The sequence below is a fragment of the Daucus carota genome, chromosome 3 (assembly GCF_001625215.2).
Source record: "Daucus carota subsp. sativus chromosome 3, DH1 v3.0, whole genome shotgun sequence".
In the NCBI taxonomy this organism is placed as follows: Eukaryota; Viridiplantae; Streptophyta; class Magnoliopsida; order Apiales; family Apiaceae; genus Daucus; species Daucus carota.
The window spans coordinates 54,993,267-55,019,350 of NC_030383.2; the positions used below are offsets into that span (position 1 = coordinate 54,993,267).

The 26,084-nt window shown below is 34.2% G+C and overlaps 3 protein-coding genes across 3 annotated transcripts; 1 reads left to right on the forward strand and 2 right to left on the reverse strand.

The window, feature by feature from the left end:
• Window positions 1-2,574: 2,574 nt before the first annotated feature.
• LOC108214432 (phosphoinositide phospholipase C 2) lies at window positions 2,575-11,021 on the forward strand. Its single transcript, XM_017386425.2, has 9 exons — window positions 2,575-3,011; window positions 6,951-7,147; window positions 7,854-7,989; window positions 8,066-8,311; window positions 8,401-8,630; window positions 9,183-9,300; window positions 9,758-9,910; window positions 10,196-10,282; window positions 10,448-11,021. Exons 1-9 carry the CDS (start codon window positions 2,688-2,690, stop codon window positions 10,739-10,741), a joined length of 1,785 nt encoding a protein of 594 aa, XP_017241914.1. The 5' UTR covers window positions 2,575-2,687; the 3' UTR covers window positions 10,742-11,021.
• A 1,504-nt stretch (window positions 11,022-12,525) lies between these two features.
• Window positions 12,526-15,461, reverse strand: LOC108215314 (putative serine/threonine-protein kinase-like protein CCR3). Its single transcript, XM_064089474.1, has one exon. It carries the CDS (start codon window positions 15,244-15,246, stop codon window positions 12,817-12,819), a length of 2,430 nt encoding a protein of 809 aa, XP_063945544.1. The 5' UTR covers window positions 15,247-15,461; the 3' UTR covers window positions 12,526-12,816.
• A 4,178-nt stretch (window positions 15,462-19,639) lies between these two features.
• LOC108215421 (uncharacterized) lies at window positions 19,640-23,933 on the reverse strand. The gene is made up of 6 exons (XM_017387922.2): window positions 23,322-23,933; window positions 21,954-22,082; window positions 21,748-21,868; window positions 21,584-21,665; window positions 20,353-20,506; window positions 19,640-20,088 (listed from the first exon to the last, which is right to left on the reverse strand). Exons 1-6 carry the CDS (start codon window positions 23,598-23,600, stop codon window positions 19,945-19,947), a joined length of 909 nt encoding a protein of 302 aa, XP_017243411.1. The 5' UTR covers window positions 23,601-23,933; the 3' UTR covers window positions 19,640-19,944.
• Window positions 23,934-26,084: the final 2,151 nt, after the last annotated feature.

The following is a 26,084-nucleotide window of genomic DNA, read 5'->3' on the forward strand; positions in this document are numbered from 1 at the left end:
ATAGGTAGGCTATATTCAATAACGAGTAGCTGCTCCACTTATTTTGTTAGTTAAACAAATATACTTGAATGACATGCATCAACAACTGATATTATAGTATAATAAAAACAACATAATTATTTGAAAAGAGCAGTGTTCTAAAAATCCCCGATTTAACCGATAAATCCCCGATTAATCCTTTGCAAGGTCGGCCACCGATCCGATTTTTGAAATCCGATTAATCCTTATATATATTTCATAATCGAAGTATATGTGATAAATTAATAAAATTAAAATACTATATCATTTTAAATATGAATAATTATAGAGTTTATGAATATAGTAAATATATTAGTTACTAAATAGCTAATAGAATAATAACTAAATATTAAATAATTATTTAATATTAAAATAAACCCGATTTTAACTCCGATTAATCCTTCTGATTAATCCCCGATTTCCGATTAATCCTTGAATCGGTAGCTCAACCGATTAGGTCTAATTCCCGATTTCTGTAACACTGGAAAAGAGAAGCATATAAAAAAAACCCTCGTTTGTTTATCTCATTGTCATTCCTTTGCCCTACAAGTACAATATTTTTTTAGACACAAAGACAAGCATGTATCATTATGTTTTTCTTCAATTTCTTGCATTTGCAAAAATTTGAAAACTTAACGAATTTAGTGATATTGAAATTTATTAGAGCGTATAGTCTATCCGATTTTCTTATCTTTCTTGGTCTTCATAAATCTAAAATAAAGAACGGTATTTCTAATGTGTGTCCAAGGCACACAATAAACACTAAATTTTATAAAAATGAGTTATTTTGGTTGATGAAGTTGATGTGAATGCAGGGAGGTCATTCACATTTATTATTCACCCACCAATCAAAAGGAACTATTTCTATTAGAGTTAGGGACTATTGTGCCCTTAGGCACAACATAAAAAATCCCAATAAAAAATAGGCTGTGTTGTTCATGACGTGTTGTTTTGGCAGTAATTCGATGGGATCGTCCGGTGCTGGTCTGCACGGGATTGACTTGGGTTGGTTTGGAAATTTTCAGAAAAAAAACCTTATAAATAAAATATTGAAACTCATCTCATTAAATATATTTGATTTAGATTGGATCGATAGCATCGATGAATAATAGAGAATAAATAAAATTCAAAATTAAATTAATTTTGAACATCAAGAAAAGAAAATGCGACATAACTACTATTGCGGTAATTGATACGATTTTCCTAAGAAAATCCCCCTGGAGAGATTAATTATAATGGTTACCTAAAAGTATGATTATAAATAATTAGATAAAAATTTGACGAATTCGTAAGTTTTGTCTTCCAATGATATTAGTTAAAATGGTTATCTATATTTAAAATACCCTTATTCGGTTATTTTCAAATTCTAATAATTATATTTTTCTAATAATAGTTATTATTGTGAATAAATTTCATAAATAACTTTATTATAAATTAAGTCAAATAAATATTTTATATAAATATATATTTTATTCTTATTAATTAAAATAATTACAGTATTTAAGAATCTATTATTTTTCTATTTTCAAATATAAACGGCCAAATTTTGACATTATAGTTATGTATTGTAATGAAATGTTATAATCAAATGAAGTTTTCATACAAGAATATATGTTATTTAAATAAATAAATAATTTTATTTTATAATGCAAATGATATAGTTCCATAGATATAAGTTTAGGAACATATTTGTAAAAATTGATAAATATTATATTTGTCTCATTATTGACTCTAATTTACGTTTTACTTCAATATCTTTGTGTTTTGTTTTTTTAAAAAACACTTTAATTCTTTATCTCATGTGCCGCATGAGCAGGAGCGGGAGATGATGTGTCTTTTTTAGTGGACAAGTAGGGCGATCAAATATAGAGGACGGATCAGTATTATCTAAATATCTATCTAATAGTTGAGCTGCGTTGGAAAAACTTATTTTTTAGTGGATAGTAATATTATTGCCACATAAGCAATTTTATCAAACAATTCTAACACCTTGGAGTTGCTCTAAAGTCATTAACATCACAAAAGTGATGTAAACATATAGGGGCAATGCTAGGTATCCCAATTTTTTTTAATTAAATTTCTTTACTAAGAGATAAGTAGGTGATTGTGATTGATATATATACACAAGTGGGTCTCATTATTATTAAAATGAATGCGGCAAATCAGATTTTGACACGTCATTTGAAAAAAATGGAATAATTTTTTTGAGGTCTCTCGTATTTTCCATAGGTTAATTCTACCACATTGATCACTGAAATTAGGTATGATAAAATCGGTAAACCTGACTTAGACTAGCGTCCTCTAATAAAAATACGTTATCTGCATTTTTCTTGACTAATAAGTAGTAGTATCTTCTTACGAATACTGTAGCATAATATTCCATTTTTATGCTATAGTTCAGAATATAAATAGACCTCTTGTGAAGCGATTAATATACCCACGCAATCCACACACATTCTACCCGACACCCTTCTAATTAAATTTCATTATTTAAATAACTGGGTCCCGCCTCCACGTACCAATCATAAACACGAACAACACACCAATCTATACATACACATTAATAATATATACATACACTTCACACTTCCCGAGGCCAAATATATCAATCTTCATATTACAGCTAATACACTCTCTCTCTCTCTGGAAGCTTCTCTCTCATCTCAACAATGGCGTCTAATAAGCAGACGTTCAAAGTGTGCTTCTGTTTTCGGCGCCGGTTCCGGCTGGCCGCCGCCGAAGCTCCGTCGGAGATCAGGTCGCTGTTCGATCGGTACTCCGAGAACGGCGTCATGACGGTGCAGCTTCTACAGAGATTCTTAGTTGAGGAGCAGCGCGAGGCTAATGCGTCGTTAGAGGATGCGCAAGCGGTGTTTGATAATCTTCATGAGCTGAAGATTTTGAATATTTTTCATCGGAAAGGACTTACTCTCGAAGCGTTCTTTAAGTACTTGTTTCATGATATTAATCCTCCGATGAAGCCTAATTGCGGGGTAATTATTTAAAATTATTTGTTTAAAATATTTTATCTTATCTATTTAGTTTAGAGTAGTTTAATTCTATGTTAAATTAGATGTGCTAGGTGCTAAGTTGTGTATATATGTGACTATAGTTGCCGAATTACATGTTATATCTATGATTATAGATAATTTGTAATGTTTTGTCAAAAATTGGTCAATTCGACTCCTTGAAAACCAAAATGGACATGTAAAAGGGGACGGCTGGAGTATTAGGGATGACAAAATTGTCCGAACCGACGGATATCAGACCAAATCGATCCGAATGGTTTTGGTTTTGGTTTTTAAAAACCGATTGAATTTGGTTCGGGTTTGGTTTTTAGGCCAACCGAACCAAAACCCAACCCGATTAACCCAACCCAATTCGAATCCGAGCCAAACCGAAACCCGAGCTAACCCGATATTATAAATATATCGTATGCCATTATGTAACATTCACATAACATTACACAAAAATGGTCATTATCCTTGAGATTATAGGATATGTGTAATGAAAGAATAATTGTATTGCAATCTTCTTTCACCACGCATTATTTTAAATCAGTCACACAGAACAAATTAATTAAATGCTAGTATTTTCAGTATTGTAGTTTTTTTGTTTTATCTTTTACAAAATAAAATTTGTATATTTTGAATTTCAAAATATTGTTTAATTCAATTTTATAATATACATGTAATTTTTAAGTGAATCGGAAAAAAATATATATACAAATATTTTAGGATATTGTTTTTTAAATTTTTTTAATATAATTTTCGGTTTTAGGTTTAAACCGAACTGAAAAGCGGTGGTTCAGGTTTGGTTTTTGAACTTCGAGATTCAATTCGGTTCGGTTCGGGTTTGGTTTTGAAAAATTCTATTCGGTTTGGGTTTGGTTTTCGTCAAAACCGAACCGTACCGACCGATTGCCATCCTAGGGAGTGTTGATCTTGAATCGATTTTAAAATACTCATTTATTGATATTAAACCTTATGCTTCGTCTCCTTGCAAGGTGATTTATCGAACTTATTGCTTTACAGTTGTCGATACTTCTTATTATTAATTGATCATAATTAAGTGAGTTCAGTGTGGTTAAATTAAATATGGTAGGTTTTTGTTGTGTATTGATGTGAATATAGTAGTAGCTGATTTAACTTGTTATATCTATAATTAGAGAAATACTTTATAAAGCATTTTGATATTACTTGTTTATTGATGTCAATCCTCCTGTTTCATTTTCTCGCTAGGTGATCAATCAAATTTATTGCTTGAAAATTGTCGAGTTATTGTTCATTTATTGCACTTGTTGTAGTTTGGTAAATTATATGCTTAGTTTGATGTTATAGGCATTACTTGTGTATGATGTCGATATGTTTTGCTCTACACATTGTTGATTTAGTTTTTGTTTAAATGTTTTGATTTAGTTTAGTTGTCTTAATTATATGCTTAATTAGATTTGGGAGGTTTTAGTTGTGTATAAACGTGGATATAGTATCTGATATATTGTTATGTGTAAATAATTAGAGGAATACTGTAGGTTTTATATGTCGATATGGCGCATTCGAAAATAGAAACAGTTTGGATATAGCATATTCTAAAAGGTAAAATGCTAGTTTATCTAAGTTGGGATGTGCAGGCATCGTCTGTACTGCCTACAAAGTGCAGTTTTACTTGATAAAATGAATTTGTAAGGATATTTGGTGGAGAAGTATTCCCAGCAATGAAGTTCTGAGTAATCAGTGATACTTGTGCAGGACTAGGGGACTCTATAGCATGTACTTTGAGCTCCTGATGTGACATTTCTGCTAGCCCTGCCAAAAGTTAATAATTGTTGCTATGTAGGTTTACTTAAAGAGAGGCAAGGGTTTCTATTTATACAGAGGCAAGGGGGGTTATTTCTTAGGACAGGTGTTTTAGGACATAATCAGTGTTTATATGCATGATCACTCAACCTTAAATATGAAATCCCATTATCCGAATGGTCCATTGGTATGCCAATGTAGTTAAGCGCAGACAGTTATGTTACAGCATAAGCTTTAGTATGTATCCTAGTCTATTAGGACTTGGGAGATTCTTTATGTAGAGAGCATAAGATTTTGGATGAATACTTGGTGTAAGAGGTATATAAGTTGGTGACATTGTTGGGTGCAATAAAGGGAAGGGAACCAAGGGGTTTGGTTGAAGGGTAAAATAGTTTGGCTTCTGTCTAGTCTCGGGGTACCTTTTTGAGATTTACCATGAGGTGGATAAGTTGATATCTTCATTTTACCTTGAGGTGGATCATTTGTTAGCTTCATTGTTAGCTTCACTTTATATGTTCCGTGAATGTGTCTTTTACTCTTTCCTGCCTTACGCTAGGAACCATTGGCAGACACAGAAATAATTTGGAGGAGAGGGGGGGGGGGGGGGGGGGATTCCTAATTAAATTATTATTTATTTTTATAAAAAGATTTATTATTTTAGTAATAAATTTATAAAGAATTTAATATAAATCAATATTTATAAAATAAAATCACATTGAAAATGTGGATCTCTACTTGAATCAAAGAATTGGCTGGAAGTAAAAATACATAATTTTCTCATACTTTTAGAGGAACAATTATATGATTTGTCCACCCAAAAGAATATCTATGTTATTGGTTTCAATTTGTGTGTCACAGACTCACAGTACTAAAAAGCTCAAAGCCTAAAACACAGTCATGTATATAAAACGTAAGTATATTCATCTCTCGATTTCTCTGGTTCCCTCAGTCTTATGTCTACAGAGCTATATATACACATTATACAAGCAATACAAGTATTAATTGTCATACTTTATAGACTGCAGATAATAATCACTTGTACATGTACAGAAGTTGCATACAATGTTACTATTCATATGCCGAAATACACAAGCATCTTCTCTGGTTACAGGATGGGCGGCCCATGGACTGATGGACCGCCCCCCCCCCCCCCCCCCCCCCCCCCCCTCCAAAAAAAAAACTCTGTCAGGAACGATATATTAGCATTGTAATAGGGCCGTCGTGAAATATTTTATAAGAAATCGAACTGTCAAATAATGCAGGCCAAAATAACAAACATAAAGTCATAAAGTATAATACAAGAATTTTTCTTGTGTGTGTTCTGCAATTCTGTTTATAGAGTTAAAAGGAGCTGGAGATTGGGCTTTTATTTTTTTTTTGTTGGTACATGGTAATGTATTATGCTTGTAATTATTATAGCAAGTGAGAACCAGTTGTAGAATATTTTTATAAAGAAAGGCATTAGGTAGAGGCTTCTGCATCGCTTATATTTACTCAAATACAGCGCGTCCTGTGATACTGTTTCTAAGATAGTAAGATTATACTATGGAGGAGCTGGAGGGTAAGCTTTTGTATTCCCTAAACAATTGGTTATATAATGCTTATGATGATTTAGCAAGTGAATCGCCGCGGTATGCTATTGACTCACCAACTATCTAATTAGACGTCGGTCCCTCAGGTGAATTCCTCCGAATTTGCTCATTGAGTGAAGGAGAAGATAATTTGTGATTCATTTTTAATCTTGAAAGTCAAATAAAGCTTTTACACATCTTCGATCATCCATAAAGAAGATCTAACAAGCTTGCCTCGATATTGGGATACAAAAACCGATTATGGAATATGTTTAGGAAGAAAGGGAGTAGGTATAGTGCTGCTGCATTGCTTATCCTTTGCTGTATTTTGTTGAGGAATACGGCTATTCCCAAACCTTTGTAGATAAATGTTATTCAATTTTGATCTACTTGTATTAGTTATTTGTGCTCGATGTTGCATATTTGGCCTTTATCTGGCTAAAAAAGCCTAGGTTTATTATATAATCGCATACCGTATTTTCCCAATGAAATCAGGAAAATATTGGAAATTTTCAGTTTGTTTATTATTGCAATGTACTTATACTGATCTTCTTTTACCTCTCAGATTCACCAAGATATGAATGCTCCCATATCTCACTACTTCATTTTCACTGGGCATAATTCTTATCTAACTGGGAATCAACTGAGCAGTGATTGCAGTGACGTCCCAATCATAAAAGCACTTCAGAGGGGTGTTAGAGTTATTGAATTGGATATATGGCCTAATTCAACCGGCGATGATGTTAATGTTCTTCATGGAAGGTAAGATACTAATGCTAAATGGAAATCCTGACACTTGTCTTTCTTTTTCCAAATAATAACATTCTTATCCCTGTGACCACTGACCTGGGCCGGCTAACTGGGGGAACGGGGTTGTGCACTCGCACTAAACCCTGAATATTTGGGGTTTTATTTTGGTAATTCTGTCTTAATTGAACATAAGAATGAAATTAAATTATCTAGCCTGGAAAATTAAAAGCTCAAGACATATATAGACTATAGTAGTGTATATATTTTCTTCGTACACAACAATATTTGAGCATGTTTCCATACACGTTTACAAGCAATTTTTCTCAAATAAGTACATAAACGAGCCTATTTTCCCGTGCTCTAATTTTGAAAATTTTACCTTAAATTCTTTTAGATTGTAAGCATCCACATATAAGGCTCATATGTTAAAACTTACATTCGAATTTAAGTCTTTTTTACATTTTGTCCTGTCCTACCCAAATAAGCAAACTTGCTATGGAGGCAAATTTCCTAGTTGAATCTATGTAATATGTAATACAGTAATAGTAAATGAAAGCTGCTAACACAACAAAATGAAAGTTCGCATCTTATTTGCTATAAAGATACTTTGCTCCTCTACATAATATTTTAACTTATGAGGGTCAAATTGTGTGCACACATTTTGACAGTTTTATCACCTGAAACATACTGTATTTAAGAAGATTGGTTTGCTGTGTAGGACACTGACCACTCCTGTTAAACTCCTAAAATGTTTGGAATCTATTAAAGAGCATGCATTTACTGCGTCTGAGTATCCTGTTGTTATAACTCTAGAAGATCATCTTACTCCAGACCTTCAAGCTAAAGTAGCCGACGTAAGTATTTCAACTGGATTGGATCATTAACCATGGTACAATGTTTTTATTATAACTTTTGTTTTACCTAATGTAGATGGTCACTCAAACATTTGGAGATGCATTGTTTACACCCGACTCAGATTACTTGAAGGAGTTTCCATCACCGGAATCACTAAAAAAGAGGTTTATCATTTCAACTAAGCCACCCAAGGAATATCTTCAAGCCAAAAAAGTTGATGGAGATGAAAAAAATGGTTCACAGAAAGAGAAAGATGTAACTGATGAGGGAGCTTGGGGAAAAGAACTCTCAAGCCACAGATATGGTACTAATCAGGATAAGGTTAGGCATATACTTCATATCATGCTAATTGCTGAGCTTTACATAGCAAGCATTTGTTGGGTTACTTGCTAACTCTTCTGTTCACCTAGGATGATTTGGATGAGTTTGACAGCCCGGACGAGGAAGAGGATGATGACGATGAGAAGGCATGTCAAAAAACAGCACCTGAATACAGGCGCTTGATTGCGATCCATGCGGGAAAAGGAAAAGGAGGTTTAGACGATTGGTTAAAGGTGGATCCAGATAAAGTTAGACGACTCAGTTTAAGCGAGCCAGAACTTGAAAAGGCTGTAATAACTCATGGAAAAGCTATTGTTAGGTATAAAGTAAATTGCGCTTTGAATTTATTTTGTTTCTTCATATTTGTTATTTGTTAAAAGATTGCTTAATCATATCCAAAATGGCATTTTTTTTTCCTTTTTTTGCTTTTTACATATATTACATATGTACTGACTACCGAGTTAAATGGATTACTTAGTCTAGATACTCGAAGTATCAATTTTAAATAATGTACCTAAGCTTCACACGGAATTATACGTGCGTTTTGCGAATCACCAGATGAGCATCTTCAGCTGATAACACTTTTATTATCTTGTATCGAATTGACAATGCTAGAAATTATGGTCAAGAAAAGGTACACTAAAGTTACTTTGATTGTACTGACCTAGCTACTATCCGGGACTTCTCGGGTTCCATTTCCAACACCTTGCTGTCCTTTGCAGGAAGCGCATGTCTTTATGCTTCTGTTCAACTTCAATTTACAGTAATTTTACACAACTTGTTGGGTTATGAGTTTCACCTTTGCATGTAGATTTATCCATTAATATAAAAGTATGAGTGATGCCTTATAAGTTATAATTGCTTGATACAGATTTACCCAGCGGAATATATTGAGGGTGTACCCAAAGGGTATACGTTTTGACTCGTCTAATTACAATCCATTGATTGCCTGGACACATGGAGCTCAAATGGTTGCTTTCAATATGCAGGTTCGCATCTTAGTTACTGCAAGATTCCTTCAACCAACTGTGTTTATAATATTAATACTAAATCTGAAGCTGTTTTCTTTACTTGCTGTTCTTATGGTTATGCACACTTCTGTTATGTCCAATAATATTGCAAGGAAGCAGTAACTTTAGTGCTTGATATGGTTGAGCTTGAAATAGATAGGTGATAGAAGTTCACTTCAAGGGTAAGAACTAGGGGGGATAATTCCATCTTTATTTGCATAATCAGAATTTTTTTTACGTCTTATCTCTTCTAGAAATGCTAAGTATAGCCTCAAAGCCCATAAAAAGCACCTTTAGCATTCTTTTCGTAAGGTGTTTTGCCTCTTTAGTCATTATTTAGATGCATGTGGGGCTACCAGTATAATTATCGCTCATGTAATGGAGAAAAGGTTAAGGAAAATTGCCAACACATCACATGATTATTTCGCTTGGACAGGGCTACGGAAGATCACTTTGGCTAATGCAGGGAATGTTTAGGGCAAATGGTGGTTGTGGTTATGTTAAGAAACCGGACTTCTTATTGAAGGCTGGTCCACACAACGAGGTCTTTGATCCTGAAATCGCACTCCCGATAAAGAAAACATTAAAGGTGAATAAAGCTTTACTAATGCTTGAATTTGCATTCGGTTTCTTCATACCACTGAAAGTGGTATTTTTAGTGAGGTCAATTTAATTTGGTTATATTATTCAGACACATTTGTATTGACCAACGCCTAAAACCTCGACCTTTTGTTGCTGAGAATGAGAGGTATCTACTATAGTACGATGATGGAGATTGTTAAAGTGGTTTTTGTCCTAGAAGTATCTAATTCCGTAATGATGTGATGCTCTTATTTCTTTACAACCGACTGCTTAAACCCTTGCTCTTGTATAGGTAACTGTATATATGGGTGAAGGCTGGTATTATGACTTCAAGCATACACATTTTGATGCCTACTCCCCTCCAGACTTCTATGCAAGGGTAAGGATGTACAACGAATTTTTGTACTTCATCTGACTTAAAATATTTTGGCGTTCATATCATTTTTATATACCTATATTTACCCAAATACCTCCAGGCTTTGAATGGGTAGGATGTGTATTTGTTGTTTGTGTTGCTTTGGAATAATGCAAGTGAAATATGCAGATTGGTATTGCCGGTGTCCGTGCTGATACTGTAATGAAGAAAACAAAGACACTTGAAGACAACTGGATTCCAAATTGGAATGAAAAGTTTGAATTCCCTTTAACAGTCCCAGAACTGGCTCTCCTTCGAATCGAAGTTCACGAGTATGACATGTCTGAAAAGGATGACTTTGGAGGCCAAAGTTGCCTACCTGTTTCCGAACTGAGAAGTGGTATTCGAGCCGTTCCACTTTATAGTAGAAAAGGAGACAAGTACAATTCGGTGAAAGTACTCATGCGCTTCGAATTTGTTTGAAATAATTGTGTGAGCTCATCCTTTATTATTCCGTTGTTTCATTCTTTACAATTCCAGGATATAACCGCGTGTGCAGTTTGAACTATTTTATTCACTTCTTTTGTATAGTGTAATGCAGAGATGTGTGTATATGTCTATAGATAATGCTCCACGGTCCTATCTTGCTGGTGCATGTTGCCATTATATTAAATCCGGAACTTTTGTTGTGATGTTGTAAGTTTGTAATATATATATTTAAACACTATTGTGCTGAAATAGGAATGCATCTTGTTGCCGCTGATTACTATGTATCTTGCTCAAGTTAAAGTGTTTAAGTGCCTGTAGAAAGCATTTCTAAGTTGTTTTCTTATTCGAAGTCGTCTGAGATTGTCAACAAAAAATCTTTTACCATCTATATTTGACTTCTTTGCCAGTTGATTCCTTGTTTTAGTTATTTGATGCCTGAATTATGATGTCTTGTTAAGCTGTAGTAAAGTTTAAAATAGTTGAAGGGATTAATATTGACAAGTTAAATGTGTAAATAGGTTCTAGACTTTTTGATATGGTCCGTGGTCATGCACATGTTTCTTGACAAGTCTAAGCCAAAATCAATTTTACATGTAATAGTATTGAATAACTACCTAGGTTATTCTGATATCATGTCTCCGTCAGATTATCAGCTGGAACAAACGACTGGATCTGCACATTGATTCTCTTCCCTTTTTCTATTTTTTTGTTGAACTCTGTTGTGTTTGGTTGGGCAGAATAAAATGGAATGGGTAAAATTACTTGGAACTAATAGCAATAGTAGGGAAGTTTTGAAATAAATTTAAGTGAGTGCAAAATTGCATGATGAGATTTGAAAAGAAATTGGGGGTAGGAGAGAATGGAGAATTCCATCTCAAATTGAAGGTATGATCTCTAGCACATGTAAGGAATGGAATGGAGGAAGGAATGAAAATTGTTAACAATTGCTCATAATATAGTTCATTTTTCATTCCATTCGTTCCGGAATCATTCACCCCAGCCAATCACAACATAAACCTCCAGTTAAAATCCCTAATAATCATATACATATTACAGAATCATTTACGTAAAACAATCAAAATTCTACTTTAACTCTTATCAACTGATATAAATAAATGGTCTCTTTAAATTGTACTACACTGTCAGCATTTATTTATTTCTAAAGAGGTGGAGGAGCAATCAGAAGCGCTGGAGCATCGCTTTCACTTGCTACCATTTATTAAATTTCCATTCGCTTGTTTGTCATACTCTTAAATTTTTTAAACAGTGTTCTCATTCAACTATCGCTGTATAATTTATTAGAATCCCCGCCCAGATAATCATCATTCATATTTAAACTATTTATGGGCTTGGGACCAGACCACCAAATTTAATAATTATTTCTATATTTTTGTATTCTATATATACCATACTATTGCATATGTACACGTACTAGTATTAGATTGTACGTATCAAACCGGTTGCTTTTCTTGAATTTTCATAGTCAATAGTTTTGTATTGAGTTTAGCCTCCAGATAGGAAGGTCCCAATTTGTGATCATCATATTCCTGGTTGTTCAAACAAAAACAGTTGACCAGTTCTTGTTACATGTCATTTTACATATTAATGCTAGACTTGACTCTCCACGTTGCTGGCCTTTTTATTGATAGCCAAACAATTCTAGTTAAAAAATTAGTCCTTTTCCGGATATAATTGCCTCATGTTTTGCAATGGTAGACTATTCATTTAAGGCTTTTTTTTTTCAATTACCATGAAAAAAAATAGGCAAAGCTCAAGAGTTATTAGCAATTTGGAATAATGAATCATTAAACTGTATCATTATGTACAGACATCTTGAACAAGCACAAATAAACATATGATTACATGGAAATAGAAACCAGAGGTTTCAAACTCAACTTTGAAGAAAAAAATTAGTGTCATAAGCCCTTTGTTGTGTCTCAGTGTTCACAAAATCCTAACCTAGCTCATGTTAGTTCTAAAGCCCTAAACCCTATCTCTTACGGTCAGCAAGTATACTGTAAAACGAAAATGACTAAAGAATCAAATTGAATATCAAAGAAGTGGATAATTTACTCTGAAACGATGGAGATCGAACCACTAGAGATGCTGCCATGGCTATCTTCACATAAGAACAATGCACGTTCCAAATTAGAAACAATGTCAGTCATGGTTGGTCTGTCCTTTCCTTCCAAACTCACGCAATGCATGGCAGTGTATCCCACCAGCTCTACTGCCTCAGCTTCATTCAGCTGTGGCAGTCCAACTCTCGAGTCCAAAATCTTCATCAATTCTCCTGACATGATGGCTGGAACAGCGAAGTCTACCAGGCTTGTTGGTTCACCTTCATCTTTGTCGCTCTTGAATATGGCTCTTTTTCCAGTTAGAAGTTCTAGCAATACCACACCAAGACCATAGACATCACTCTTTGCAGTTAAGACATTCAGGCCATAATACTCAGGGTCAATGTAGCCAACTGTCCCAGCTGCCTTAGTCGGTCTATAATCATGGTCAGGCTCTGGACCATTTAACGACAATCCAAAATCAGATACTCTTGCAGTCCAGTTGGCATCCAGCAAAATGTTTGAAGACTTGATGTCCCTATGGATTATAGGTGGAACTGCATAATTGTGGAGATACTCGATGCCACGAGCAGCATCTAGTGAGATCTTGATCCTCATTTTCCAAGAATTTAGTAAGGCGCTATTGTTTCCTACATTATTCTTATGCAAATGATCATGAAGTGCACCATTCTTCATGTAATCATACACCAAAAGCTTCTCATCCCCCTCTTCGCAGTAACCAACAAGCCTGACCAAGTGCTTGTGATGCAGCCTAGACAAGAATGCCAATTCTGAATCAAAAGCACTCTCTTTCTCTTGAAACTTCTTCAAAATTGTACTTGTATCTCCCCTTTTAATCGCAACCTCGCGACCATCTGGTAACTTACCTTTGTACACAACACCAAAACTACCAGCACCAATCTTGTTCTCTAGGGAGAAACTGTTGGTAGCTGCTAATAGATCAGAAAACGAGAATTCTTCCGCTCTCTCTGCATACTTTCCCGAGGTTCCACTCCTCTGACGACCAAATAAACCCGAGGTTCCACTCCTCTGTCGACCAAACAAACCACCTGTCCCACTCCTCTGACGGCTCCATCCTCTAGAACCCTGACGCCTAATAGTGGAAGACCTTGAAGGCGGACTTCCATTTGAATTGGGAGCATTAGAATTAGTCCCATTAATAGTAGGTTGCACAGAATTATGAATTTTCTTGTGCCCAAAACAAGCCCCAGTCCACAAACAATAAATTATAGCACAAACAGAAAGCAGAGCACCAGCAGATCCAACAATAGCAAATGCCAATAAACCCTTAGAAATCTCCTTACTTGGCGAAGACGGTGCATCATCACCCAATGTAGGTGGTGAAACTGGCGGAATCCTCTCCACGAGATCACACCGGCTGCATATATTACCATTTCCAGAACACAACGTCTCGGACTGCGGATACACACCACACTCGCATTCCTCCTCAACACAAGACCCTGGCAAAATGTTCCCCAACGAAACCTCATTCTCTACATTACCCCACCCCGGCCCCCAACAAATCACCGAAAAATTACTACTAGTTAGTCCACAAACAAAATCCTCTCCAGCAACAATAGACTCAAAAAAAACCCCATCACTGACATTCCTATAACCCTCCCTAAACCCCCTTCCCCAACACACAACCATACTATTAACATTCCTAATCGCGCACCCAAAATCCCTCCCTAGCGCGACATCTCTATACACATTACTCAAACCCGACAATGGAACATCCAATTCACCATTGCCATTATTCCCCCTACATATTAAACCTCCACTTAAATTAAACCCACACGAAAAACTCCCCCCTACAACAATACTCAACATCGAAAAATTGGCATACTCATTTTGCATATATTCAGCAAATCTATAACTATTATCAATCGAATTAATTCCATTAGTACTCCAACATAAGACTCTATTAGTACTATTTACTACTCCACAAGAAAACCCTAAACCCGAAGAAACCCCACGAAACTGAGTCCTCTCTGGAGACTCACCGCGCCAACACATAACATTTCGAGTGCTATCAATTAAGCTACAAATTTGATAATCACCAACAACAAGATTATCCAACGCAAAGCTTTCATTATAATACAACCTCTTTGGCACAAAAGTGCTGTTCCAGCAAATCAAAGCGTGCCCACCGGACCTGACGCCGCAGAAGAAATCCCGGCCGCCGGAAATCCGCGTGAACGAGATTTCCGGCGAGATGTTGAAGGCGGAGTTGTTTCGGGAGCAGACAACGTGATGGGTCGGCTGGGAAGCGAGAATGCCGCAGATGGTGGGGCCGGAGGGGCCGGAAATGACGGCGAGAGTGGAGGTGGTGCCGGAGAGAGACTCAACGGAGGTGACGGCGGCTAAGAAAAGAATAGTGAAGGAGATGATGGCGGGAGCTAACGGCGGCGATGTCATTGGGAAGTGTGAGGATGGTTCATTTGCGAGATTTGACTGGGGAGAGACGAGATTGTCTAGAGAGATGGAAAATGAGAATGAGAATTTTGGAAGGTGATGATGAATTGTATGTATAGGTGTGTATTTGATTTGATTTAAAATTAGGTAGGGGGAGCTGGAGTGGGATTGATGAATTCAATGTGTTCGAAGGCTCCTACCGCTTCTAACTCAAAACTAGATACAGTGAATTTAATTTAACTAATAGTATAATACTCCCGGCAAAAAAAAAAAAATGTATATATACTCCCATCGCTTTCATGGTTAAAATAAAATTATTTTAACAAATTCTAAACAAATTATAAATGGCTTAAAAAATTAAATTATATATATTTATAATATTTACTCCCTCCGTCCCAATCAATTCTATACCATATATTTATAATATTTACTCCCTCCGTCCCAATCAATTTTATACCGTTTCCTTTTTGGGATGTTCTATCATTTTTATACATTCTCAAAATAACAACTTTTTATAATATAAAACACTACTCCACCCACTACATTCTCCGCTGTCTCCATTCTATAATAATAAAAATACTATTACACCCGCTACTTTCCTCCACTATCTCAAATCTATTATTAAAAAATATGTGGATCCCACCACTTTACCCCCTTTCCATCTAACTTTACTCATTTCTTACCCTTCTTCTTGGTCTCCGTGTCCAATCCCAATGTATATAATTCATTGGGACGGAGGGAGTATGATTTTTGTATAATATTTATCACAGACATAATTTTATTTAATCTTATTTTGATATGATGATTAAAGTAATTAATTTTGAGCTTATATTCATTCGGATCAAAAGCCGTTTGGTCTAAATTTATGACTTACGTGACTTATGATTTAACGTGACCTATGTGATAAATTTAGAGTTTAAAATATTTATATTTATTTAAATAATTTTGATTCATTATTATTTTTTGTACAATAAAACTTAACACTATCTATAATAATAATAATAATAATGACTTATTGTAACTTATGTTTATTGATAACTTTTATCCAAAAAAAGTTTAAAAAATTGATTCACTCAAACTAACTTTGTCTTTAGGTCGAATTCCGGCTTATTTTTAATTTTAATTTGACTTCCGACATATTACAATTACACAAACAAATAGTCATATTCAAAAATGACTTAAAACTTAGGGTTTAAACGCCGGTAAACACGCTTTATATTTTTGTAATAACATTGTAGTATATTATATGAAATTATGAATACTTGAATTGTATAATTAATATTTGGTTGAAAATTATTAATATTTTATTATTTGATGATTTAGTACAGTAGGAGTATGGTATCACATGATAAATAGGAATCGTTAAATAAACCTGTTTTCGCTAAAAGGAAAATTTTAATTTTAATCTTTATAAATCAGCATATAAAATATTAGTACACAATTTATAAACTAAATTAAATAATAATATCTTATATATTTTATATTAATAAAATATACTTTTTTTAAGAATATCCTATATAACATAAGTTACTATAAACATATTTTTGTAAAATACCCTTGCATAATACGGGTTAGTAATGATAACAAACCTAAAGATATATTATAATCTTCTACATGATTGGGAGAATTTTAACATGTGGGTTTCCCGTTCATTTCTTCTCCTCGCAGCAACTTTGTAAAACCATTTTTTTGAAGCAAGAATTCTTCCTCTGATTAAAAAATACAGTGTTGTACATTTTATGAAACACAACAGGGTAAAAAAACACGTCAGTACATGAATTCTGTGTTGAACTTCAACCGAGCATTTACCTGGAATATTAGATGCTCAATTTTTGACCAGTTTAAATTCTTACGTGAATCGAGTCGACTAAGTCGATTCTAATTTTAATTAATCAAATCTAAACCATTTTCTGAACTCGACTCGTTTAATTTTACGCGTCGAGTCGAGCCGGCTTCGAGCCGAGTTTTAATGAGTCGAGGGAGCCAGCTCATGTAATTTTATACTTAATCGAGCCTAACCCTCTACCTGAACTTGTCTCGTTTAATTTCACGAATTGATTCGAATGAACTTGTTTAATTAAACGAGTCAGAACTTTTGTTTATATTCGGATCGTTTAACAAGTCGAGCCGAGCTGAGCCAGTTAAACAAGTTCGAGCCGGCCCACCCGACTGGAATTCAGCTCTATACGTGTCGATACAAAATTACCAATGTCTCCTTCAGTTACTTGTTTAATATTTCTGCATAATAAATAAAAATCTATCCTGATGTAATATAATATTAAATTGTCAATTTTGATTAATGAATAAAATTCTTTGTTCAAAATATATTCATCATTAAGATCAACCTGGAACTGCTTTACAAATTTCTCTCAAGAAAACGCAATCTTCTACTATGGAAACTTTATTTGTTTTGGAAAATTCACATGGGGATTATGCAGTGAATAACACGGACACAAAACAAAACCCAAAGACCCACTTTTGTAAATTTTGAAAATTTGACCAGCTGCTTGGCTTGTTATTCACTCAACGAGAGAGTTTTCTCAAGACTTATTATCAACCTAATCTTTGAAGAGTAAGAGATAATAATGAAATGGCCCCAAACTAATAAAAATAAGTGGTCTCAAACAGCCTCACTAACCATGACAATGAGGACTGCCAACAAAGACTTTTCTCATGTAAACCTCTTAATGCATGTTTGGTTAATATAATGTTTTGAAAGGTTTGTTTTGTTGTTTTTGTTGCCTTTTACGAGTACTGAATCTATTACAACTCTTTTGTCTGCCAATTAATTTAGCAAACTTGTTATATTTATATTTTTGTGTTGTTCGAAATGGCCTGGCTCGGGGTTGAAATCCAAGAACTTTACAGACTGTAGTACTGTTCTCCTGCATAAACACTGTATTTTTCACGATTATCTGGTTGGTTCGTTGCAAAAGTATGTTTGTTTCTGCCATCGACAAAAAGATGGTTTGCCCACCACAGCCACACCCAAAAATATAATCCTAAAACAATGTAATTTCTCTTTCAATATTCGATTATCGATTTTTCATATTGAAGAAATATTAAAAAAAATCCTAAAACAATGTAATATCTTTCTTTATTAAAATTCGAATTATCCGTATATGAACCGGGTCGAGTCATTTCCGTCTTTTTGTTTTTTGGAAAAGGTGTTTAAGACTTTCTTTTATGAAAAATTTTTAATGTCACTAAAAATTTATAAAGATGCAGGCTGCGCGGCAAGACTTATTATGAAATACTATACTTTACTATGAAATAGAAATACTAACTTGCTAATCCAGTAGCTTATATATTGTTTACTGAACAGGATTAGTTAAAGTATGAACAAAAAAACCATAATGCTTCATGATTAAATAACTCAAACATGTCACATGTGTACCAACTACTGGAAATGACTTCCTAAAAAGAAAAAGGGCGGAAAACAATAGGATTAAACATGAAATTATGAAATTCCAGTAAATCATTAAACAAAAGTGATTTATGTATAATAAGCCTAGGTGTGAAGAACACCAATAATGATGATGTTTACTCAATAATAGTACACGTAGGTGTGTGTAAAAGCGTGTACATTTGTTGAATAAATTTCCCAGACTGCATCACTGTAAGGTAGACAGTCCCTTTACAAGCTTATAATATGAAGAGTTCCAGAGCAATTTGTAGGAAGCAGTTGGGTGCATGTGGACCTCAATATGTGATTTCTTTTTAGTTGTGTGCAGAAATTTATAGTAATTTATACGGACACACAAAACACACCTAATCTTAAAGGATACTTTGTTTTAGATTTATTAGGTTCGTATCTAACAGAAGCTCAGGTCAAACAAATACGGAAATTTGTCCCAAAAAGAACAATATAGAACATACACATGTAACTAAATTATAAAGGCCGGTGAGACTTTAGCCCTACAAGGCACAAGCTAGCTGCTAAAGCTTCTAAGCAAGAAGTGGCAAGTAGGTTGCAAAGTGTTTGGTGCATTTGAGGATGAGTGTCTGAATTTTAGGGGAGAGTCAGGTTGTAGGATCTGCGATTCACCTGACAACGAGGCGATACAGTTATCATCAGATTTACCTGACAACGAGACCAATACAGTAATCCGCATCAGGAATGCACACTTGAGTTACATCAGCCTGCAACAGGATGTTCTAGTAAAAAGTTTCCACGTAAAACAATGGTTACAAATGAAATTTGAATAAAGTTCTCACTATAATATTTCTACATGTAAGAAATGTGCAGTTTATTTGTATGCTACAATGTCCAATAATCTGGAAGTCGCTTGGCTGAATGCTGATCAGTGATCAGTAATGATGCAGATGTCGTAAAGCAACAATAGTAATTAACAGAATGTGCAGTAAGCAATCTCGTCTAATTGAGCAATAAAGCTTATGATAATGCAAAGTAGGATTAATTATTGATCAAAGAACAGGTTACAGCACTTAAAGCATACATATTTAACCATTGCCATCTTTAAATAATGCTACAAAGATTCTGAGTTTTCACATATTGGCATAAAATAGTAGGGAAAGCTTTGTTACAAGTAATGAATGGGGGTTATCACCGTGCCTCTGGTGTATAAATGATGCTATACAAAAATTTTGTGTTCTAATGAGGTCAGGATGCCCTTATGCAGAGAGTACCAGCTTAGTTGCCTCTGAGGTGGAGGAGAAATTCCTATGCATACAATGTACTTAAGTTATCCTTAATCCTGGAGCACAAGCAGGAATTCCGTGCTTTTGAAACCATTCTGGCATGTGGAACCTTTCATATAGTACAGGCCTCACGTCTTGTTGCTGTGATAGGTGTTTGAGGAGTGGAAGGAGGACCTGCAAAAGCTGATTAAGATTTGTAGAAAAATAGATTAGATGCGGATTTAACTTGCCCGTATCACAAATTAGAATAAATAGTTTTTCTATTTGCCGTCCAAGTTAAATTCATTTCGTATATGTAGTTATGTACAGCCACAGAAGATAATATACTGCAGGAAGGCTCAACTTAAAAGCACAAAGCAAAATCTCTAATCAGGCGATATCTTGGTAATGTACATACTTTTTCTGGTATAGTAACTAAGGTATAATATGAAATAACATCATGGGTACCTGTTCATCATGAGGTTGACCAGCAGAAAATGGAATGCATGGAATTCCATTCACCGGTTGCAATAAGAAACTGAATGGATTGTTGTCAACAATAACAATTCGGCAAAAATCTTTTGATATACAGGATAGATCCTTTACATGCTCTCTATATTCCCTGTAATTCATAAAGCAACAGGATCTTTCTTAAGAAAATACAGTAATGTGACAAACAAAATTACCTGCTATACAAGAAATACTTTAATAAAATGTAAAATCAAAAAATTGGCCTTGAAAATCCCTTAAACTGATTGTTTCAATATTATAACACAAATCACAATAAGCATGACTGGTGAACCTACATGAGGCAGCCACCTCACCAAGACATAATAACAAAGCAGAAAATGAAAGGTTCGGTCCCTGTGCTATTTATTCATTTTTAGGCATGGAGTCTGAAGGACCACAAAGATAATAGTAATAAAAACAGTTCTCAATACAACACAACTACGAAGATAAAGGCAACTAATTACAGATCAATAATCACAATGTTCTTTCTACCTGTACTACACAGCTAGGTACAGTGTTCTGCTTATTAGAAGGATTACCTATTCACTGTCTACTTGTGTAGTAAATACTCCCTCCTATCATTCTATAATTTCTACATCTATGATTTATCTCTAAACGATCATTTTCAGAAGTTTGACTATTCAAGAGATACTAATATTATTAAATGCAATAGTGGTGCTATGATAGTCTCAGTTTAATTGGTTACAGAGTGTTTAATTACTTTAATGAAACAGTGCAGCTATGACAAGTAAAACCTACATCCTACATATCAGTCAAAAAACATTCAATATCCTGATAATATTAAATCTGCTGACGCCCTTTCTCTAGTACAATTTGTAAACCTCAGTCTTAACCCTTAAACATTATTCACGTGTTAAATCCAATAACATATAACCCTCTGATTCCAAAGATATGGTTCAAGGAACGTATTTCTCGTGCCCAATAGAATATTCAAGTATAGTTGAAAAGAATGGACCAAACAATAGAAAGAAAGTGATAAGGATGTAATGAGTGTAATCGGAATGATCCATTTGAACATGGTGGTATTCAATCAATTATGGATAAAATAGTTGTCAACTGAACTAAAAACCATGGAAATAGGATTAAGTAGCAAGAGGAACCCTTTGAACTTATATATTCAGTTCAAAGGGGCTCGGAGATATAATTATGTTGCTACAGAGTTACTTACGTGCTAATCGTTGAGGGCCGATAAAGCCTGCGACTTAAGCAATTTATATCATCAATTCTGTCAACAAGTGGCCTGGCATAGCCTACAGGAAGTAAAGATTTCTAAGATTGATAAAGTAGCATGATCCTCGAGATAAAAACATAAAGTAATAATGAGCTGCAAACCTTCAAGTCCTGCAGTAAATAACACAAGATCTGCAAATTCACTGAGTTGTTTTAAGAATTCACGCAGTCCAGGACGTTCAAACACTGTTACATAGTTGACCTTGGGCTTTCCTTCAACTTCCTTCACACCAAACCGGAGAACACTATAAGCGATTCATTCATTATTTTCTAAATATATAAATAATCTAAAAAAATATAAAGCATACCTTGTCAGAAGATATACATTCCAACTCAAACCACTTCAACCCAGCTTCCGTGGCCTGCTCACGAAGAATAGCAGGCAGGCTAGATGTTTCATATGCACATACCAAAGTTTCATCCAAGTCAAGTACCACCTGCATATGGTTGGAACTTGAAAATTAAAATCACTTTAAATGTGTAAAGGGCTATACAAGTCCCTCTAATTTGATTTTTGCAGATGAATAAGTTAAGATATTATGCTCCCAAATCACAATACATCACCAAAAGTGAACAAGTCTAGCTCCCATTTATCATCCATTCTTTTGTTCTTTTACACCATATTTATAATTTTATAAATTTAATCCAATCATTAGGTAAAATGGTGATATTGGAGCTTGCACTAAATTTAATATCCAGCTTCATACAACTGCCACTACAACTAAAACACTTCTTTGAACCATTGCACTATTAAATTAGTACACAACAAAAGCTATAAGCATAAAAGACAATAGTAACAACTATAGAGGACCTTACAACATTCAATTAACTTAGGCACCCATTCGTGCCTTTCGAGTTGAGAGCTGTCCTCACTAACAAGGGCTTAACTGCTGATTCAGTTAATTGATTAAAAACGCCCATTATGCATAACAAAGGCAAAACAGACGAAGGCAAGCCTAAAACTGATATATTGATCATTCATTTATTATGCCCGACCACCAGCACTTTAACGTTAGGAAAGTCACCAAGTAGATCTCATACCTTGAACAATAACACTCTATTCAATTTGAACTCTACTTGAAAGTTGTGTGAATTGAAGAAGAAAGGAATGATATTTAATCAAACATGCCTACAAAACAGTATAAATTTCATACTATTTTCATATTATTTCAATCCTTCCAACAACAAAGGGTAAGAGACCCAATCACCTAGCATTACATGGCCGCCATGAAGAAATCTTAGCTTAAAATAAATGCCTTGGTTTTAAGAACACAATAAAACTTGCTAATCTACAGAAAATACCAAAAAAGCTGAACACTTGATCTTGATGACACAAAAATACGAAAAGTAACCACAAAAACCTCCCTAAATACATCTACTAACATAATCCGCAACTTAAATCACTTAACAATTACATACATACGCATATATATTCATGAATTCAATCTTCCACTATCCAACTTCACTCAGAGAAACAAAATTGAACACACACACATGTACAGTCATCATTTCATTCATTATCCAACTCTCCTTAAAAACAATATCAAAATTCAACACACGCACGGAGAGGGAGATAGAAAGAGGGAGGGAGGGAGGGAGGGAGATAGAGATGGAGGGGGCGAGAGAGAGAGAGAGAGCGCGAGAGCGAGGGAGAGATCAGTGAACACTTCACGCACCGTAAGTTTCTCGGACGGCCAGTCCCGCCTCCCACCAGGCTCCTCCACCGTCACCGCCGCCGTCGGCGGCGCATCCTCCTGAGTCAACTCAGACAATTCAACATCAGGCAACGGCCTAAACGCCGTCGTGGAGACCAGTTGCGAGAATTTCGACGGCGACGCCTTAATAATGATCTGCAAAAAGATCTGAAAGAAGAAACTCAACCAATTGAGTATCGTCTTCCACGCCTGTATCGTCCGCGGCGGCGCGTACACTTCACCGCTCCCTAGCTCCGCCATAAATTAACCCCCAATCAGAGTCAATCCCAGTGCTTATGGTTTGTTTTCAGTTTGTTCCAGTCAGTTTCTCTCTCTAGAAATCGTTTCTCTTTCTAAAAATAGATAGATACATGAAGCTGTGTGTAGAGGTGTGTTTTGTTTTGTATTGAGTCAGGGGGTGTGGTCAAGGTGGTGCCTCGATGAACCGGTGGATGGATAGATAGAGAGAAGAGGTGGAGAGTGAGAGAGACGCGCCCTTTGATTTTGTGAAATGAAGTGAAAAGACATGAGGGGAAATGGGTTTTATATTTTTATTCTTTTCTTGGGATTGTCACACTACTATACAGGCTACAGCAAACAAAAGCAGGAGTACTATTATTCTTTTAAACAGAGTGAGTAAATTACAATTTGTGAATTTTAATTTTGGTTCAAATATAACTGAGTATCTATATTTTTTGGTCGTGATGATAATTTACAATCCAAGCTTTATAATCCTTACATTTGTAATCCTAAGTAGTTTTTTCGTTAAAAATTACAATTAACATGATATATTTATATTTTTATGATTTTGTTTATCTTATCTTGTTTTAAAATGTTAAAAAAATTATATCTATACATAATTATTCTTTATAAATTTTATATCAAATAAAAGTTTATAATCTAAATTTTTATTTGATATAAAAATTGAATTTTTTTATTAAGTATAGATATTGTTTTTTATATCTCAATATACATATCAAAAAATTAAATATAAGTCAAAATGAAAGTACGGAAATTCTAACAATGATAAACTCATATTTAAAAGCTCATGCATTTAAATAATTCAGATAAAAATACGCGTGAAAGGAAAATAGGTAGCCGCCAAAAGATTGAAAAATTAGAAAAGAAAAAGGTTCGGGCTAATCAAATCCGCCAATGAGAGGAGTCATTTTGGAGGCTTGTGTGTCTTAGATCCCTGGATCATGTGTTTCCCACCCGCTGAAATTGTTGCAAAAGATCACGCGCCTTCACTTTAATTTCTGTATGATGTTTAGCAACTGGAATAATATCTTTAATTTTTTTGCTACTTTGCTCTGGGTCTTAAAAATTAAAATACGACACTGGGTGCATTTTATATAATACACTAAATTCTTGTAAAAAATATTCAATATTTAACATTCGTGTTTCAGACCAGAGTTAATTTTGTATTCAAAATAAAATTCACTAATAATTCTAAAAATTGTAGTGTACACTATTATTATTTAGACCTTGGTTTGTTTAAAAATGATAACCAAATATTTTATTTATCTAAAATATAGTTGTGGTAATATATTAGTCATAGATATAATCAAATTCTATTTTAGAACGAATACATCATAATATGTTTATCATATTTCTCTTTAATTATTAGAATGATTCGGGTAATAAAATATTTTGAATTACATTAAAGAAATTTCTAAGTATCATATTATTGTACTTTTTTATGTAAAATCAATTTATTGTAGTTATATCAAAAACTCAGTTTCCTCGTAAATGTAGCATATCTTTGGAAACTACTCCTTCCGTACTTTTTAGTCGTCATTTTGATTTTTTCACATAATATAAGACGATTAAAAATATACTTCTACTTATTATTTTTAATTTTTTTTTCTGAATTAAAATTTATAGTTAATATTTTTATTCATAGAAAGAAAAATTTAAAAATAATAAATAGAAGTACATTTTTTAATCACCTTAAATTAGGGGTAAAGAGTCAAGGTGACAATTGAAAAGCGACGGAGTGAGTACTTATAAATCTCCGAATTAACCATCATTCATATATAGTAACTATTAAGATATAACTGATCTATTTTATATGTAATTCTTTTTTATTTTCAAATTACCAAATAATATTATCAATTTTAATTATAATTTAATCAATTAATCACAATATTTAAATAGATTTTCTCGTGTTAGTTAATACTCCCTCCGTTTCAAAAAGTATGACGTTTTGACTTTTTGCACACATTTCAAAGTGTTTTGACCAAGCACCTAAAATCATCATTTTTCTTTAAAAAAATTATACTTTAAAATTTTGACTATATACTTTTATTTAAAAAAATAAAATTTAAAAAATAGTAAATATAAGTACGTGGTCAAAGGACTTTAAACTACGTGCAAAAAGTCAAAACGTCATACATTTTGAAACGGAGGGAGTAAGTTTTTGATTTACGGGTCACTGTGATTGTTAAACGAGATCCTTCGGTTTGCATCCCCAGGATAACCAACCAAAGGAATATATCTACACTAATTAATTGCATAATACTACTTCAAGCAAATATAGAAGTCACAAGTGGGTGAAGATTAGGTAGGTTGAGTTTAATGTGCAATTATTAGGGTATTATATAAATAGACCATTCACAGATGTGTTACTCCCTCCGTCCCCCTCAATTGTTTACATTGGAGGGGGACACGGAGACCAAGACAATGTATGAAAAATGAGTAAAGTTAGATGAAAAGTGGGTAAAGTGGTGGGACCTATCAATA

What these genes read in the sequence shown, in the direction of transcription:
- LOC108214432 (XM_017386425.2), top strand. Translation starts at nt 2,688, where the DNA reads ATGGCGTCTAATAAGCAGACGTTCAAAGTGTGCTTCTGTTTTCGGCGC. An exon ending in CATGGAAAAGCTATTGTTAG is followed by an intron (nt 8,631 to 9,182) that starts GTATAAAGTAAA and finishes TGCTTGATACAG; the next exon opens with ATTTACCCAGCGGAATATAT. An exon ending in CGATAAAGAAAACATTAAAG is followed by an intron (nt 9,911 to 10,195) that starts GTGAATAAAGCT and finishes GCTCTTGTATAG; the next exon opens with GTAACTGTATATATGGGTGA.
- LOC108215421 (XM_017387922.2), bottom strand. Translation starts at nt 23,600, where the DNA reads ATGGCGGAGCTAGGGAGCGGTGAAGTGTACGCGCCGCCGCGGACGATA. An exon ending in AATGTATATCTTCTGACAAG is followed by an intron (nt 21,869 to 21,953) that starts GTATGCTTTATA and finishes TTTGGTGTGAAG; the next exon opens with GAAGTTGAAGGAAAGCCCAA. An exon ending in GTCAACCTCATGATGAACAG is followed by an intron (nt 20,089 to 20,352) that starts GTACCCATGATG and finishes AATCTTAATCAG; the next exon opens with CTTTTGCAGGTCCTCCTTCC.
- LOC108215314 (XM_064089474.1), bottom strand. Translation starts at nt 15,246, where the DNA reads ATGACATCGCCGCCGTTAGCTCCCGCCATCATCTCCTTCACTATTCTT.